The 12,944-nt window shown below is 44.4% G+C and overlaps 1 protein-coding gene across 2 annotated transcripts in view; it reads right to left on the reverse strand.

Annotated features, from left to right (window-relative positions):
- LOC126267287 (juvenile hormone acid O-methyltransferase-like) overlaps positions 1-12,944 on the reverse strand; it is a 48,558-nt gene that overhangs the window by 20,116 nt on the left and 15,498 nt on the right. Inside the window, exons 2-3 of one of the 2 annotated variants that reach the window (XM_049972361.1) lie at positions 8,831-9,200; positions 3,880-4,012 (exon numbers count right to left, since the gene is read on the reverse strand). In XM_049972361.1, coding sequence (XP_049828318.1) covers positions 3,880-4,012; positions 8,831-9,198 — 501 coding nt within the window. In that variant the 5' untranslated portion in view covers positions 9,199-9,200. Of the gene's footprint in view, positions 1-3,879; positions 4,013-8,830; positions 9,204-12,944 lie in introns of both variants that reach the window. The other variant, XM_049972360.1, reaches the window with a different exon arrangement.

The raw sequence follows: 12,944 nt of genomic DNA on the forward strand, positions 1-12,944 counted from the left end.
ACTTGAAGTGTGTCATTACCTAATCTAATTCCCTCAGTATCAACCGACGTAATTCCACTACATTCCATTATCCTCGTTTTGCTTATATGCTCATTTCAAGACACTGTCCATTCTGTTCAACTGCTCTTCCAAGTCTTTTGCTGTCTCGCACAGAATTACAATGTCATCGGCGAACCTCAAAGTTTTTATTTCTTCTCCATGGATTTTAATACCTACTCCGAATTTTTGTTGTTTCCTTTACTGCTTGCTCAATATACAGATTGAATAACATCGGTGAGAGGCTACAACCCTGTCTCACTCCCTTCTCAACCACTGCTTCCTTTCATGTCCCTCGACTCGTAACTGCTATCTGGTTTCTGTACAAATTGTAAATAGCCTTTCGCTCCCTGTATTTTACCCCTGCCACTTTCAGAATTGAAAAGAGAGTATATCAGTCAACATTGTCAAAAGCTTTCTCTAAAGTCTACAAATGCTATAAACGTAGGTTTGCCTTTGGCAGAGAGCAATGAGTGGTTGGTTCTTCTAAGGAAAGCAAGCATATCAGTAAACCAAGCCGCGATGCAGCATCTAGCATGCAGTCGGTTGAACTTTTCCATGACTATTTTGAGATTGGTAAACAAACCCGTGGCGGGCCACATGGGCCTTATTACGACATTTTGTTAAGGCACTGTCAATCCTATTCGGCAAAGGTCCGAGAGTGACGAGCGGTATTCAAGTGTTGGTTGGAAAACTTTTGTGTAGTTCGCCTCTTTTGTGGGTGCTCTACACTTCCTGAGGCTTCTTCTAATGGGTCTCAGTGTGGAATCAGACTTTCCTAAGTTGAACTTTATGTGGTCGTTCCTCTATCTCATTAGACAATGATATGTGACTGTTTTCAAGGTCTCTTTTGCAATTGCGTCTACATCTACGTGATTCCTCTGCTATTCACAATAAAGTGCCTGGCAGAGGTTTCAATGAACCACCTTCACGCTGTCTCTCTACCGGCGCAAGGGAAAAACGAGCACTTAAATTTTTCTGTGCGGGCCAAAACTTTATTTTATCGTGATTATCATTTCTCCCTGTGTAGGTGAGTGCCAATAGAATGTTTTCGCAATCGGAGGATAAAACTGATGACTGAAATTTCATGATAAGATCCCGAAGCAACGAAAAACGCCTTTGCTTTACTGACTGTCACTCAAATTCGCGTATCACATCTCTGACACTATCTCCCTTATTTCGCGGTAGTACAAAACGAGCTGTCCTTTTACTTTTTCGATGTTATCTGTAAGTCCCACCTGATGCGGATCCCACACAGTAAGGCTATACTCCAGAATAGGGCGGACAAGCGTGGTGTAAGCAGTCTCTATTAGATCTGTTGCACCTTCTAAGTGTTCTGCCAATGAATCGCAGTCTTTGGTTTACTCTACCCACAACATTATCTATGTGATCGCTCCAATTTAATTTACTTGTAATTGTAATCCCTAAGTATTTAGTTGAATTTACAACCTTCAGATTTGCGTGACTTATCGTGTAATCGAAATTTAGCGGATTTATTTTAGTACTCATGTGAATAACTTCACACTTTTCTTTATTCAGGGTCAGTTGCCAATTTTCGCACCACACCATCTTATCTAAACCATTTTGCAATTCGTTTTGGCCATCTGATTGCTTTACGAGACGGTAAATGACAGCATCATCTACAAACAGTCTAAGACGGCTACTCAGATTGTCTCCTACGTCGTTAATATAGAATAGGAACATTAGAGGGCTTATAACACTTCCTTGGGGAACGCCGGATATTACTTCTGTATTACTCGATGACTTTACGTCTATTACTACGAACTGTGACTTTTCTGACAGGAAATCACGAGGCGACACTCCGTAGGCACGCAGTTTGGCTATAAGACGCTTGTAAGGAACAGTGTCGAAAGCCTTCTGGAAATATAAAAATATGGAATCAAATTTGACATCCCCTGTCGATAGTATTCATTACTTCATGAGTATAAAGAGCTAGTTGTGTTTCTGAATCCGTGCTGACTGTGTCAATAAATTTTCTTCGAGGTACTTCATGATGCTAGAATACGGTATATGTTCCAAAACCCTGCTGCAAATCGACGTTAGTGATGTGGGCCTGTAATTCCAGCGGATTACTCTTAATTCCCTTTTTGGGTATTGCTGTGACTTTAGCAATTTTCCAGTTTTTAGGTACAGATCAATCTGTGAGCGAGCGGTTCTATGTAATTGCTAAATATGGAGCTATTGTATCAGCATACTTTGAGAGGAACGTGACCGGTATACAGTCTGGACCGGAGGCCTTGCGTTTATTAAGTGATTCAAGAATAAGGAGTGTCTCCGCTAGTTTATACGTAATACGTTGTATTTGCTTATGTCGAGTCTCAACTGTCAGTCCATGCAGCAAGAATCGATCCTCTGGAGTTCTTGTTGTATTCAGCAACGACTGTATTTCGCTGCAACATCTGTTTAACATACACAGGGGATAAGAAAAATAATGTGAACAGTGGTAGTAATGGGATGCTTGTAGTGCACACTTCTCACTTGCATTCAGAGGCCGATGTCGGCGTGCAATGAAATACCTACCCAAAGAGGGCAGGTTGTGCGGACCCGATTAGCTGCAGCATCAGTAACCAAGACAGCGAACTTACTGAATGTTTCAAGAGCAACTGTTTCAACTGTCATGACAGGCTACAAAAAACATGGAAAGACAACATCGTGTAAACGTAACAGTGAGCGCAAATGGAAACTGAATGACAGAGATCGCTGTACGCTAACACGAATTCTGTCAAAACAACACAAAACTACGGCGGCTAAAGTGACTGCAGAGCTCAATAGCCACCTTCGAGACCCCGTATCTATCGACATTGTTCGCCGAAAACTCCATAAAGCCAATATTCATGGACGAGCTGCTACACGGAAACCATTAGTGATGACAACCAACGCAAAGAAGCGTAAAACATGGTGTCAGGAGTATAAACCCTGGACAGCTGATCAGTGGAAACACGACATATGGTCCGACGAATCAACGTTATCGTTGTTTCCAACATCGGATCGGGTTTACGTCTGGAGAATGTCAAAAGAAACATAAAATACTGATTGCTTGATTCCAACGTTTAAGCAGGGAGGTGGAAGTGTGATGGTGTGAGCAGCCATATCATGACATTCTACTGATCCCACCATTAGTCTCAAAGGTCATGTTACAGCCAACGATTATGTGAACATTTCTGGTGATCAGGTGTTGTTCCCCAAAAACTATGCCATATTTCAGGAGGATAATGCACCCATTCACACAGCCAGGCCAGTACAATCATGGTCTGAGGAGCATGCAACCGAACTGTAACGTCTTTCCTGTCCAGCACAGTCCCTGGATGTGAACATGTTCGAATCCCTGTGGGAGCTATTGGAGCGCAGACTCCAGAGCAGATTTCCACATACCTTGTCACTACAGGAGATAGAAGAGCTTCTGATCGAAGAGTGGCGTAACATTCCACTGAAGACTATACAATCATTATATGCCAATATTCCAAGAAGAATCGCAGCTATATTACTAGCAAATTGGGCTCCAGCCTCTTATTAACAACCTATTCCCAAATAAGTATTGGAGTGCACATTATTTTGCCTATCCCCTGAAGGTAATCGTCCGCGTACAGGCACGTGGAGCTTCCTACGTTGTCTGATCTGTGTAAGACATGCAACCTACGCCATTGTTCGGATTCCACATTAAGCTGCGGATTCCAGCATAAAGTAATGTCGTGGTGTTTGAGGACGGGAAAGTTAATATCTTCAGTAGTACCGTTTTTCGTGGAACACCACAGCTTCAGTGAAAAATCGTGAAAAGATCAAATTCCTCACAAGTCGCTTTGGAGTGCGTACTTCCCGCCTTACCTCCATGTAGGTACTCCATCGAGGGGACTTCGCCATCGTCTCATACATTGTAAACAAACGAGAGTGACTGATGATGATAAAAACTGCTTCACCGCCTGGAGACAGAAGTTTATTGATGTTCTGGAAGGCGACTCTGCAATGGAGAAACGCAATGTTACCGGCAATCCATTTCGAACGTAGAGGAAATATTAGTTTCTACCATTAAAACAAAATAGCGTTTTACAAATACGATTCTCAGTAGCAAGTAAAGGAATAAAGAATTTAGTTCAACCAGTGATGTTAAGCAGAATAATAAACACACCAAACAAAAAGTTTTGCATCGCCTCGGTTCCGAGAGTTCCGGAACCTGTTACGAAAATTGGAATAGTGATCAACAAACATCATTTCCGCCCTTTTTATTGCTCATGAAAACCACACATTGCATGTTGTACCATCATACAGCGAGACCGTCAGTGGTGATGGTCCATATTGCTGTACGCACCGGTACCTCTAATACCCAGTAGCACGTCCTCTTGCATTGACGTATGCCTGCATTCGTCGTGGCATAGTATTCACAAGTTAATCAAGGCACTGTTGGTCCAGATTGTCCCACTCCTCAACGGTGATTCGGCGTAGATCCTTTCTGAGTGGTTGGTGGGTCATATCGTCCATAAACAGCCCTTTTCAATCTATCTCAGGCATGTACGATAGGGTTCATGCGTGGAGAACATGCTGGCCACACTAGTCGAGCGGGGTAGTTATCCTGAAGGAAGTCTTTCACAAGATGTGCACGAAGAGGGCGCGAATTGTCGTATATGGAGACGAATGCCTCGCCAGTATGCTGCCGATATGGTTGCACTACAGGTGGGAGGATGGCATTCACGTATAGTATAGCTGTTACGACGCCTCCCATGACCACGAGCGCCGTATGTCGGCCTGACAATGCCACCTCAAAACCGCAGGGAACTTCAACCTTGCTGCACACGCTGGACAGTGTGACAGCCTGACCGGGTTGCCTCCAAACACGTCTCAGACAATTGTCTGGTTGAAGGCGTATGCGACACTCATCGGTGAAGAGAACGTGATGCCAATTCTGAGTGGTCCATTCGGCATGTTGTTGGGCCCATCTGTACCACGCTGCATGGTGTCGTGGTTGCAAAGATGGGCCTTGCTATAGACGTCGGGAGTCAAGTTGCGCATCATGCTGTCTATTGCACACAGTTTGAGTCTTAACACGACATCCCTGGCTGCACGAAAAGCATCTTCAACATGGTGGTGTTGCTGGCAGAGTTCCTCAGAGCCATCATCGACTGCAGTAGTAGCCCTTGGGCGGCCTGAGCGAGGCATGTCATCGACAGTTCCTGTCTCTCTCTGTATGTCCTCCATGTCCGAAAAGCATCACTTTGGTTCACTCTGAGACTTTCCTCGTTGAGAGCCCTTCCTGGCACAAAGTAACAACGCGGACGTAATCGAACCGCGGTATTGACCGTCTAGACATGGTTGAATTACAGCAACACTAGCCGTGTACCTCCTTCCTGGTGGAATGACTGGGACTGATCGCTGTCGGACCCCCTCCGTCTAATAGGCGCTGGTCATGCATGGTTGCTTACATCTTTGGGCAGTTTTAGTGACATCTCTTAACAGTCAAAGGGACTGTCTGTGATACAGTATCCACAGTCAACGTCAATCTTCAGTAATTCTGGGAACTGGGGTGGTACAAAACTTTTTTCGATGTGTGTAATGGCAGCCACGTACTACTGAAGAAGTCTGGTATTTTCTCGAATGATGCCATAGATCTAGAAGATGCTAGCATCGTCGATGCAGGATACGCAACATGATATGCTATCTGTGAGACGACCTTGTCAGCATAAACTTGTTGACATAAATATAACTGACACTGCATTTACATGTTGCGCTAACAGGTGGCGTTACTTTTGTACTTGAGCTGATCTCGTAACAGTATTTGGCAAAATCGGGATGAAACTGTTTCTTGTCACGACGTAGTGATAAAAAGGTCCGTAATGATGACAGACTCAATATGTTGGGGCAAATGGCAACCAACAGAGAAGAGGAAAGTTATGTTTAGGGGTTATATGCTTATGGTTAGAGTACCACTACAGAATCAATCACCCGAAACTTTGTAATCCTAACCACTCGCAGTTGGTACAACCATGCTAAATACTGTTGAAGCTACTATCCTCACCCTGCCTTACTCCATATACCAATGATCCCAACCGATTTACCTATTGATGTTAAGCTACTGCAATTTCCAGTCAAGGTTTCATTTGCAACGCCAATAAAAAAGGTTCAAAGTCAGAGAGAGGGGGGACGAGGAGGTGGACCGAGAGGGTGGGAGGGGGGGGGGCAGAGGAACGAAAACAGTAGGAGGGGATGAATAGGGAGAGGAGGGAAGGAGGAGAACAACAGAGATGGATGAATAGGCCATGGACAGAGAGGGGGAGGGGGGAGGAGATGCACATAGAGGGGGGTGGAGGAAAAGGACAGAGAGAGGGGGAAGACGGAGATGAGGGCTTACATGAAGTGCTCACACATACGAGAAGCAATTGGGATTCACTCGTCTCATAAAAGTTCAAGTGCGTATTAGTCTTTCTGAAAGTATTTTTCTGGAGAGTGTGGATGTGAACCGTGGACGATAAACAGTCCCGATAAAAAGAGAATACAACTTTTTGAGAAGTCATGCTACAGAAGACTGCTGAAGATTAGAAGGTAAATGGAGTGACTGATGATATGGTGCTGGATCGAATTTGGAGGGGGAAAAACTATGGCACAAACCGAATAAAAGAAGGGATCAGTTGAGATGGTACTACACATTATGAAGCATCCAGGCATCCTCAGTTTGAAGTATAGTGAATGCGTGCGTGAGCGTTTCTGGGGAAGATTAGAAAAATGTTTAGAGGAAGACCATTGCTTGACTGCAGCATGCAGGTTCGAATGGGTGTAGATAGCAACAATCGCTGCACGGTGACGAGTAATTCGCCTAAGAACAATCTTCCAGAAATATTCGACGGGTAACATGTTAGGCGATCGTGCGCGCTAGTACCCACCACAGCTGGGTAGTCCATATTATAAGTAGCGGTTTGTATGCTGGCAGCGTTGTAGACTCTGTTAATATCCCGACGGCGCTCTGCGCCCTCGGCAAGAGGTTCTGTGGTTGGACGGACTAGCAGCTAGCGAGTGGATAGGGACGTGTACGGACATGATATTCTTAGTGGAGACTGTGTTTGTAGGTCATGCATTGTAAAGTGATACCGCTAAGAAATGTATGAGGATTTTTGTTGGTAATGTTTGGGTAGTGAAATTATTGACAACTACATAATTTTTATAACTGGTCGTCATATGAATAAGGTAAAATTTCCTAAATATTTTGTTTACTCAACAAAATCTTTGTTTTGCTAACCATATGCACCTAGCAGATTCTATAGTAGTTAGAATGTCTTTATCTAGCTGGCTGTAGTTGCTGTAGTTCGTGTTATGAAGATTTTTGTGAGGTAGGTGACTTATGAGAAAGTATGGGTTACTGTTAGGATTTTTTGCAATTCTGGGCCATTCATTTGTGGTAATTATTGGAAATCATGTTGTCATTGTGTAGCAGTCAGACTGCGTTGGGCTTGTATATTGTGGGTAATGAATGAATAGTCTGAGTTGTCTTTTTCAGGGAAAATTCTGTAGGTCAGAGCATAAATGATAAAAATAAATAAATATATGGTTTCAATATGAGTTAATTTCTTACCCACACCTGAGTGACGATTGGATTAAGCTCTTTCCAGACATTTATACTTCATAAGAAAGTCTCCAGCCGTCTACCTATGCTGTTGCAACTCGTATGATAGGTCTCTGAACGAATAGCCACTATATGAATCCCTAGATAGTGCTCCACAGGAAAAGGACGGATCATCATCTATTATTATTATTATTATTATTATTATTATTATTATTATTATTACTGTAATAATTATTTACAAGTAGTACAGTATCTATCTAAATTAAGAAGCGCCAGCCTTAGTAACAACGTATTAAGAAATTTCCTCATTACGTTCATGTCGAATGTAAGTACTGACATCTAAAAGAAATAATTTTCACCACGTTACAGAAGAAAATCTCTCTCTCTCTCTCTCTCTCTCTCTCTCTCTCTCTCTCTCTCTCTCTCTCTCTCTCTCTCTCTCTTCTGCCCAAAACGAGTCACTGAATACCACTGCGGATTGGAAAGCACAGTTTAAAATGTTGACAAATTGGAACACATGGGAGAATACAATAAAGCACAGTGGAAAATGTTGACTAATGTAAACACCTAAGAGAATACGTAACAGGAAGGAACAGATTCAGTCGGAGAACAACAGAGAATGATGATGAAGGCAGTATTCTATATGACCAGGGATATACATAATGGCGTCTATGTGGCTGAGATGTGGTGCAGAACAACTAGCGAAAGCAGAGATGAAACAACTGGGAAAAATATCGACTCTTAAAAGAGATGATGTAGATGCGAAGACTTAAGGAAAAACGGTACAAGAGTATGAGAGTAGCTTTTGAAGTGTGGAAATGGAGAAAAAAAATGAAGATTAAATGGAGAGATCGAGTGATCAATGAAAATGAGGAAATAAATTCCACAACTTGATTAAAAGAAGGAATCGGGTGATAGGACTCAACGTCAGGCATCAATAAATCACCTGTTTGGTAATGGAAGGGTTGTGGGGAGATGGTAAATTGTAGAGGGAGTCCAAGGCTTGACTGCAGTAAGCAGAGAGAAATGTGTGTAAATGAAGTAACCATGGAAAGATGAAGAGATTCAGACATGATTAGCTAGTGAGGAAACCTGTATTAAATCAGACATTGTCATATCATCCTATCCATGTAACTATGTTGCCTTACCATCATCATCATCATCATCATCTCACCGTATCACCAACACCATATCGTTCCAAATGCTACCTCCAATAGGTCAGCTGCTTACCTTTGATTCTGAACCCAGTGCAGACTGAAGAAGGAGAAGATCTTTGGGAACGGTGCTAGCCGCCACACACCGGTATCTTCGATGTGTGCAGCGCCTATGTCCAGCTCAAGGAAACACAATCTCGTGCCGTCGTACTTGTCGGCGGCTCTGGAGACCGCCGAGGGGCAGGAGTCGGTGGCGAGGATGACCATGTCTTCCGGCAGGCGCGACAGCAGGTCGCAGGCGGAGAAGTCACCGGAGCCGCAGCCCACGTCCAGCGCCATGCGGTCCTCGCACTTCCAGTCAAGCGCCTGCCACAGCTCGCGCAGCACCAGAGACACGAACTGCCGCTGCAGGCCGCTCGACGTGGCGCGCGGCTCCGTGCCCATTCCTGCTGGAAAGGGCAGTGACAGTGACGCAGTGCGAAATAAGCTCACCTGACTACATATTAAAATACACACGCGTCACATTACGACGCTATAGACAGTGTAGGACTGACTACAGTTGACGTAAGCCTTGGTAGTGAAGTGATAGCGAGCGCGCACTCTGTGCGTCTGTGCGTCTGTAACAAAAACACGACATGAAGTAAGTGCTCCTAAATGAGTCTTCACCGAGGGGGACTGAGGACGGGTGCATGCAACGCGTGCTTTGTGTCCGATACCTTGCAGAAGGCCATAGCTCACAGTAGCACAATAACATGTGGGTCTTCAATGAGCCCAAAGACATAGAAAATGGAAGTAGCTGGGCCTAACTGCAGTGGTATAGCGTAGTCGGACGAATCGCGATGTTGCCTATATTAAAACTAACAGTAAGTAAGGCGACCCGCTTATCGACGGCCGAATGAGGTTTTGAACTGGCAGTGTGTGGAAAGTACAGTTCAGGTCGGTGGGGGTTCTGTGACGGTTTGAGGACACTTATCGTACCATGACATCGATCCATTCATTCACGTCGCCTTGAACATTAACCAAGGTATTTAATTAAACATTGTCGGTCACCAAGGGTTGCCCTGTCCCCTGCATTTTATGCCGTGCCCATTCCCGTGTTCTGACGTGACAACATTCGTCCTCACGAGGCTGTACGTAGGTTGGTTGGTTGGTTTGTGGGATTAAAGGGACCAGACTACTATGGTCATCGGTCCCTTGTTCCATAAAAACTAAAACCACCCGAAGAGAATAAAAAACGAACAACAGGAAAGACAGCAGACGAAAACAGGACATGAATACTCTGACAGAGACCAGACAAAACAAATTAAAACACACAGTGTGACGGTGGTTGGCCGACCGTAGAGAAAAAGAGGAAAAGCCAACCACCAAGGACACTTTAAAAACTCAGTTTAAAATCAGAGGCTAAAAGCCAGAATCAACGCTAAAAAACTCAGATTAAAGGATAAAAACCCCTGCCCGAATAAAACACAAAACCAAGTCCACCATGGCAGAGTCATCTGATAAAAGAGCAGAGAGCGTGTCAGGCACTGCAAAAGTCTGCCTGAGCACGGTTAAAAGGGCGCACTCCGACAGAATATGGACCACCGTCAAGGACGCCCCACAACGACAAAGAGGGGGATCCTCACTACACAGTAAATAACTGTGCGTGAGTCGGGGGTGGCCAATGCGGAGCCGACAAAGGACGACTGAGTCCCTGCGTTTGGCTCGCATGGATGACCGCCACACAGTCGTCGTGTGCTTGACGGCACGGAGTTTGTTAGGGGTGGTCAGACCGCGCCATTCAGCATCCCAAAACGAGAGAACTTTGCGGCGTAAGACTGCCCGCAAATCAGCCGCCAGGAGGCCAATCTCCAGAGATGGCGCACTGGTGGCCTCTTTCGCCAGGCGGTCAACAGTTTCATTGCCGGCTATACCAACATGGCCTGGGGTCCAAACAAAGACCACAGACCTGCCGCTACGGGCGAGAGTATGCAGGGACTCCAGGATAGCCATCACCAGACGAGAACGAGGGAAACACTGGTCGAGAGCTCGTAAACCGCTCAGGGAATCGCTACAGATAACGAAGGACTCACCTGAGCAGGAGCGGATATACTCTAGGGCAGGAAAGTTGGCGACCAGCTCAGCAGTGTAAACACTGCCGCCAGCCGGCAACGAACGTTGTTCAGAATGGTCCCCTAGAGTTAGTGCATAACCGACTAGACCAGCAACCATCGAACCGTCGGTGTAGACAACGCCACAGCCCTGATACGTGGCCAGGAGGGAATAAAAGCGGCGTCGGAAGGCCTCCGGAGGGACTGAGTCCTTCGGGCCATGTGCCAAGTCAAGCCGAAGGCAAGGGCGAGGCACACACCACGGGGGTGTACGCGGCTGCACGTATATGTATGCACCTGGTTTACCTAACACTTCGGCACAGCGACTGGATCGGTAAATCACTGGCTCTCAATCCAAGAGAAAAGTCTGGGTGGAGGCATTGTTACACGGTATTGGTTCAAATGGCTCTGAGCACTATGGGACTTAACATCTGAGGTCATCAGTCCCCTAGAACTTAGAACTACTTAAACCTAACTAACCTAAGGGCATCACTCACATCCATGCCCGAGACGTACACGGTATCTTCTAAGGGGGAGGAGGGGTGGCAGCTAACTGATTGTACTAATTCTTTGCTTTCACTATATTACTGATACGTGTCTGTGTGAAATCCGAGGATTAAGGACGGACAACAATTGGAAATTATGTTACTGGGACTGAAGCCCATTGTTTGTTGAAAGACATGGAAGGCTTGTATATCCAACAAAGTAGCGAAAACAGCAACATTACTCAACAAGGAAACTAAGCCAAGACCAGTGAAGCATCGAGACTTGCAGGTTCTAAATTTTATGGTAAATGACAATAATACTTTAAATAGACGAGGGTGGCTAACAAATCTGCAAAAATACTAAACCCTGTTTCGAGAGGTATGTTTTGGACAGATGCTCGCCCAGGTGTGGAATCTGTAAGAAAAAAATGACACCTGCTGGATCAACCCGACTTCTGGAACGCTATGTCGTTGGATGTGAGTGTTTCTATTCTTACGGGCCTGTTCAATAGTCACGATATTAAAGTAGACAAAGTGAAAATTACTGGAAACATCAAAACTTTCGAAATATTCCGCCACCAAATCTTGAATCCAGGGTGACCGAATCATAAAGCCCCAAGAATTTGGGGAAAGGGGGAGGAGGGAACTAGGACCGCTAACGGGATGATTTACTTTCTCTAATACCATTTTTCCCAGTGCCAATTTTTCCCTATTATCCATAAGCAATCGTGCTACATATTTTGAATTTCCAGTTGCAAGTGGCGAACGATGATATTTTTAATTTTTTGAAATTGCCTAAAATGAATAGTGTCGAAACCTACCCCTTCCCCCTCAAGAGTTTGAACCAGAACCAATATGGATAATTAAGACGTAGAAATGCTGTGGCTCAAATTCAACTGGGTGGTTGATAAAGCCCAGACAAACATTTAGGCCTAGCTAGTAGAATGAAGATAGTAGATATTCTTTTCTGAACACAGACAATTTTACGAAGCGTCTTAAGAAATAGATCGAGGTTCTACGACATTATAAATAAAAGCATAATACTTTTTATAGGTAAATTAGAAAAGCTTCGCACTCAGAAGAGCAATGTGTGAAGCCTTTAGTAACTACCATAACATAATATAATCGCAGGCCATCTAGGAAAAGCAGTTATGGCAACATTTAAAGACGATCAGGATCACAATAATTAGTGTTCTCAGAGATAACCCAAGTCTATTTGTGCCAGCGTTGTACAATACAGGCTGGACGAGAAGACGCCGTATCCACTTGTATCGAGTGAGGGGCTCCGTCTTGCTGCAACCATATTCGTTGTGTGCGGTTCTTTTCCTCAAGCTGAGGTGTTAAACATGTTTGTGAAATCTGTAAATTTACACAATTCACAATCGCTTTAAAAATGTATGGTCCACGCAGATGAGATGCCATGGTTGCCCATGCCATTTCGTGAGGCGGGTTCCTTTCTAAATCTGATGTGTAACGAAAATTTTCTATGACCCAAATAACAATATTTCTAGCTTGTGAGCTGCGATAAAAATGGTACATTCATCTGAAAACAAAATCTTGGTATGGTTCACTGCATTTTGAAACTGAGTTAACAAAGCACGCCGTACTAAAACGT

This window comes from Schistocerca gregaria, chromosome 4 (genome assembly GCF_023897955.1).
Source record: "Schistocerca gregaria isolate iqSchGreg1 chromosome 4, iqSchGreg1.2, whole genome shotgun sequence".
Lineage (NCBI taxonomy): Eukaryota > Metazoa > Arthropoda > Insecta > Orthoptera > Acrididae > Schistocerca > Schistocerca gregaria.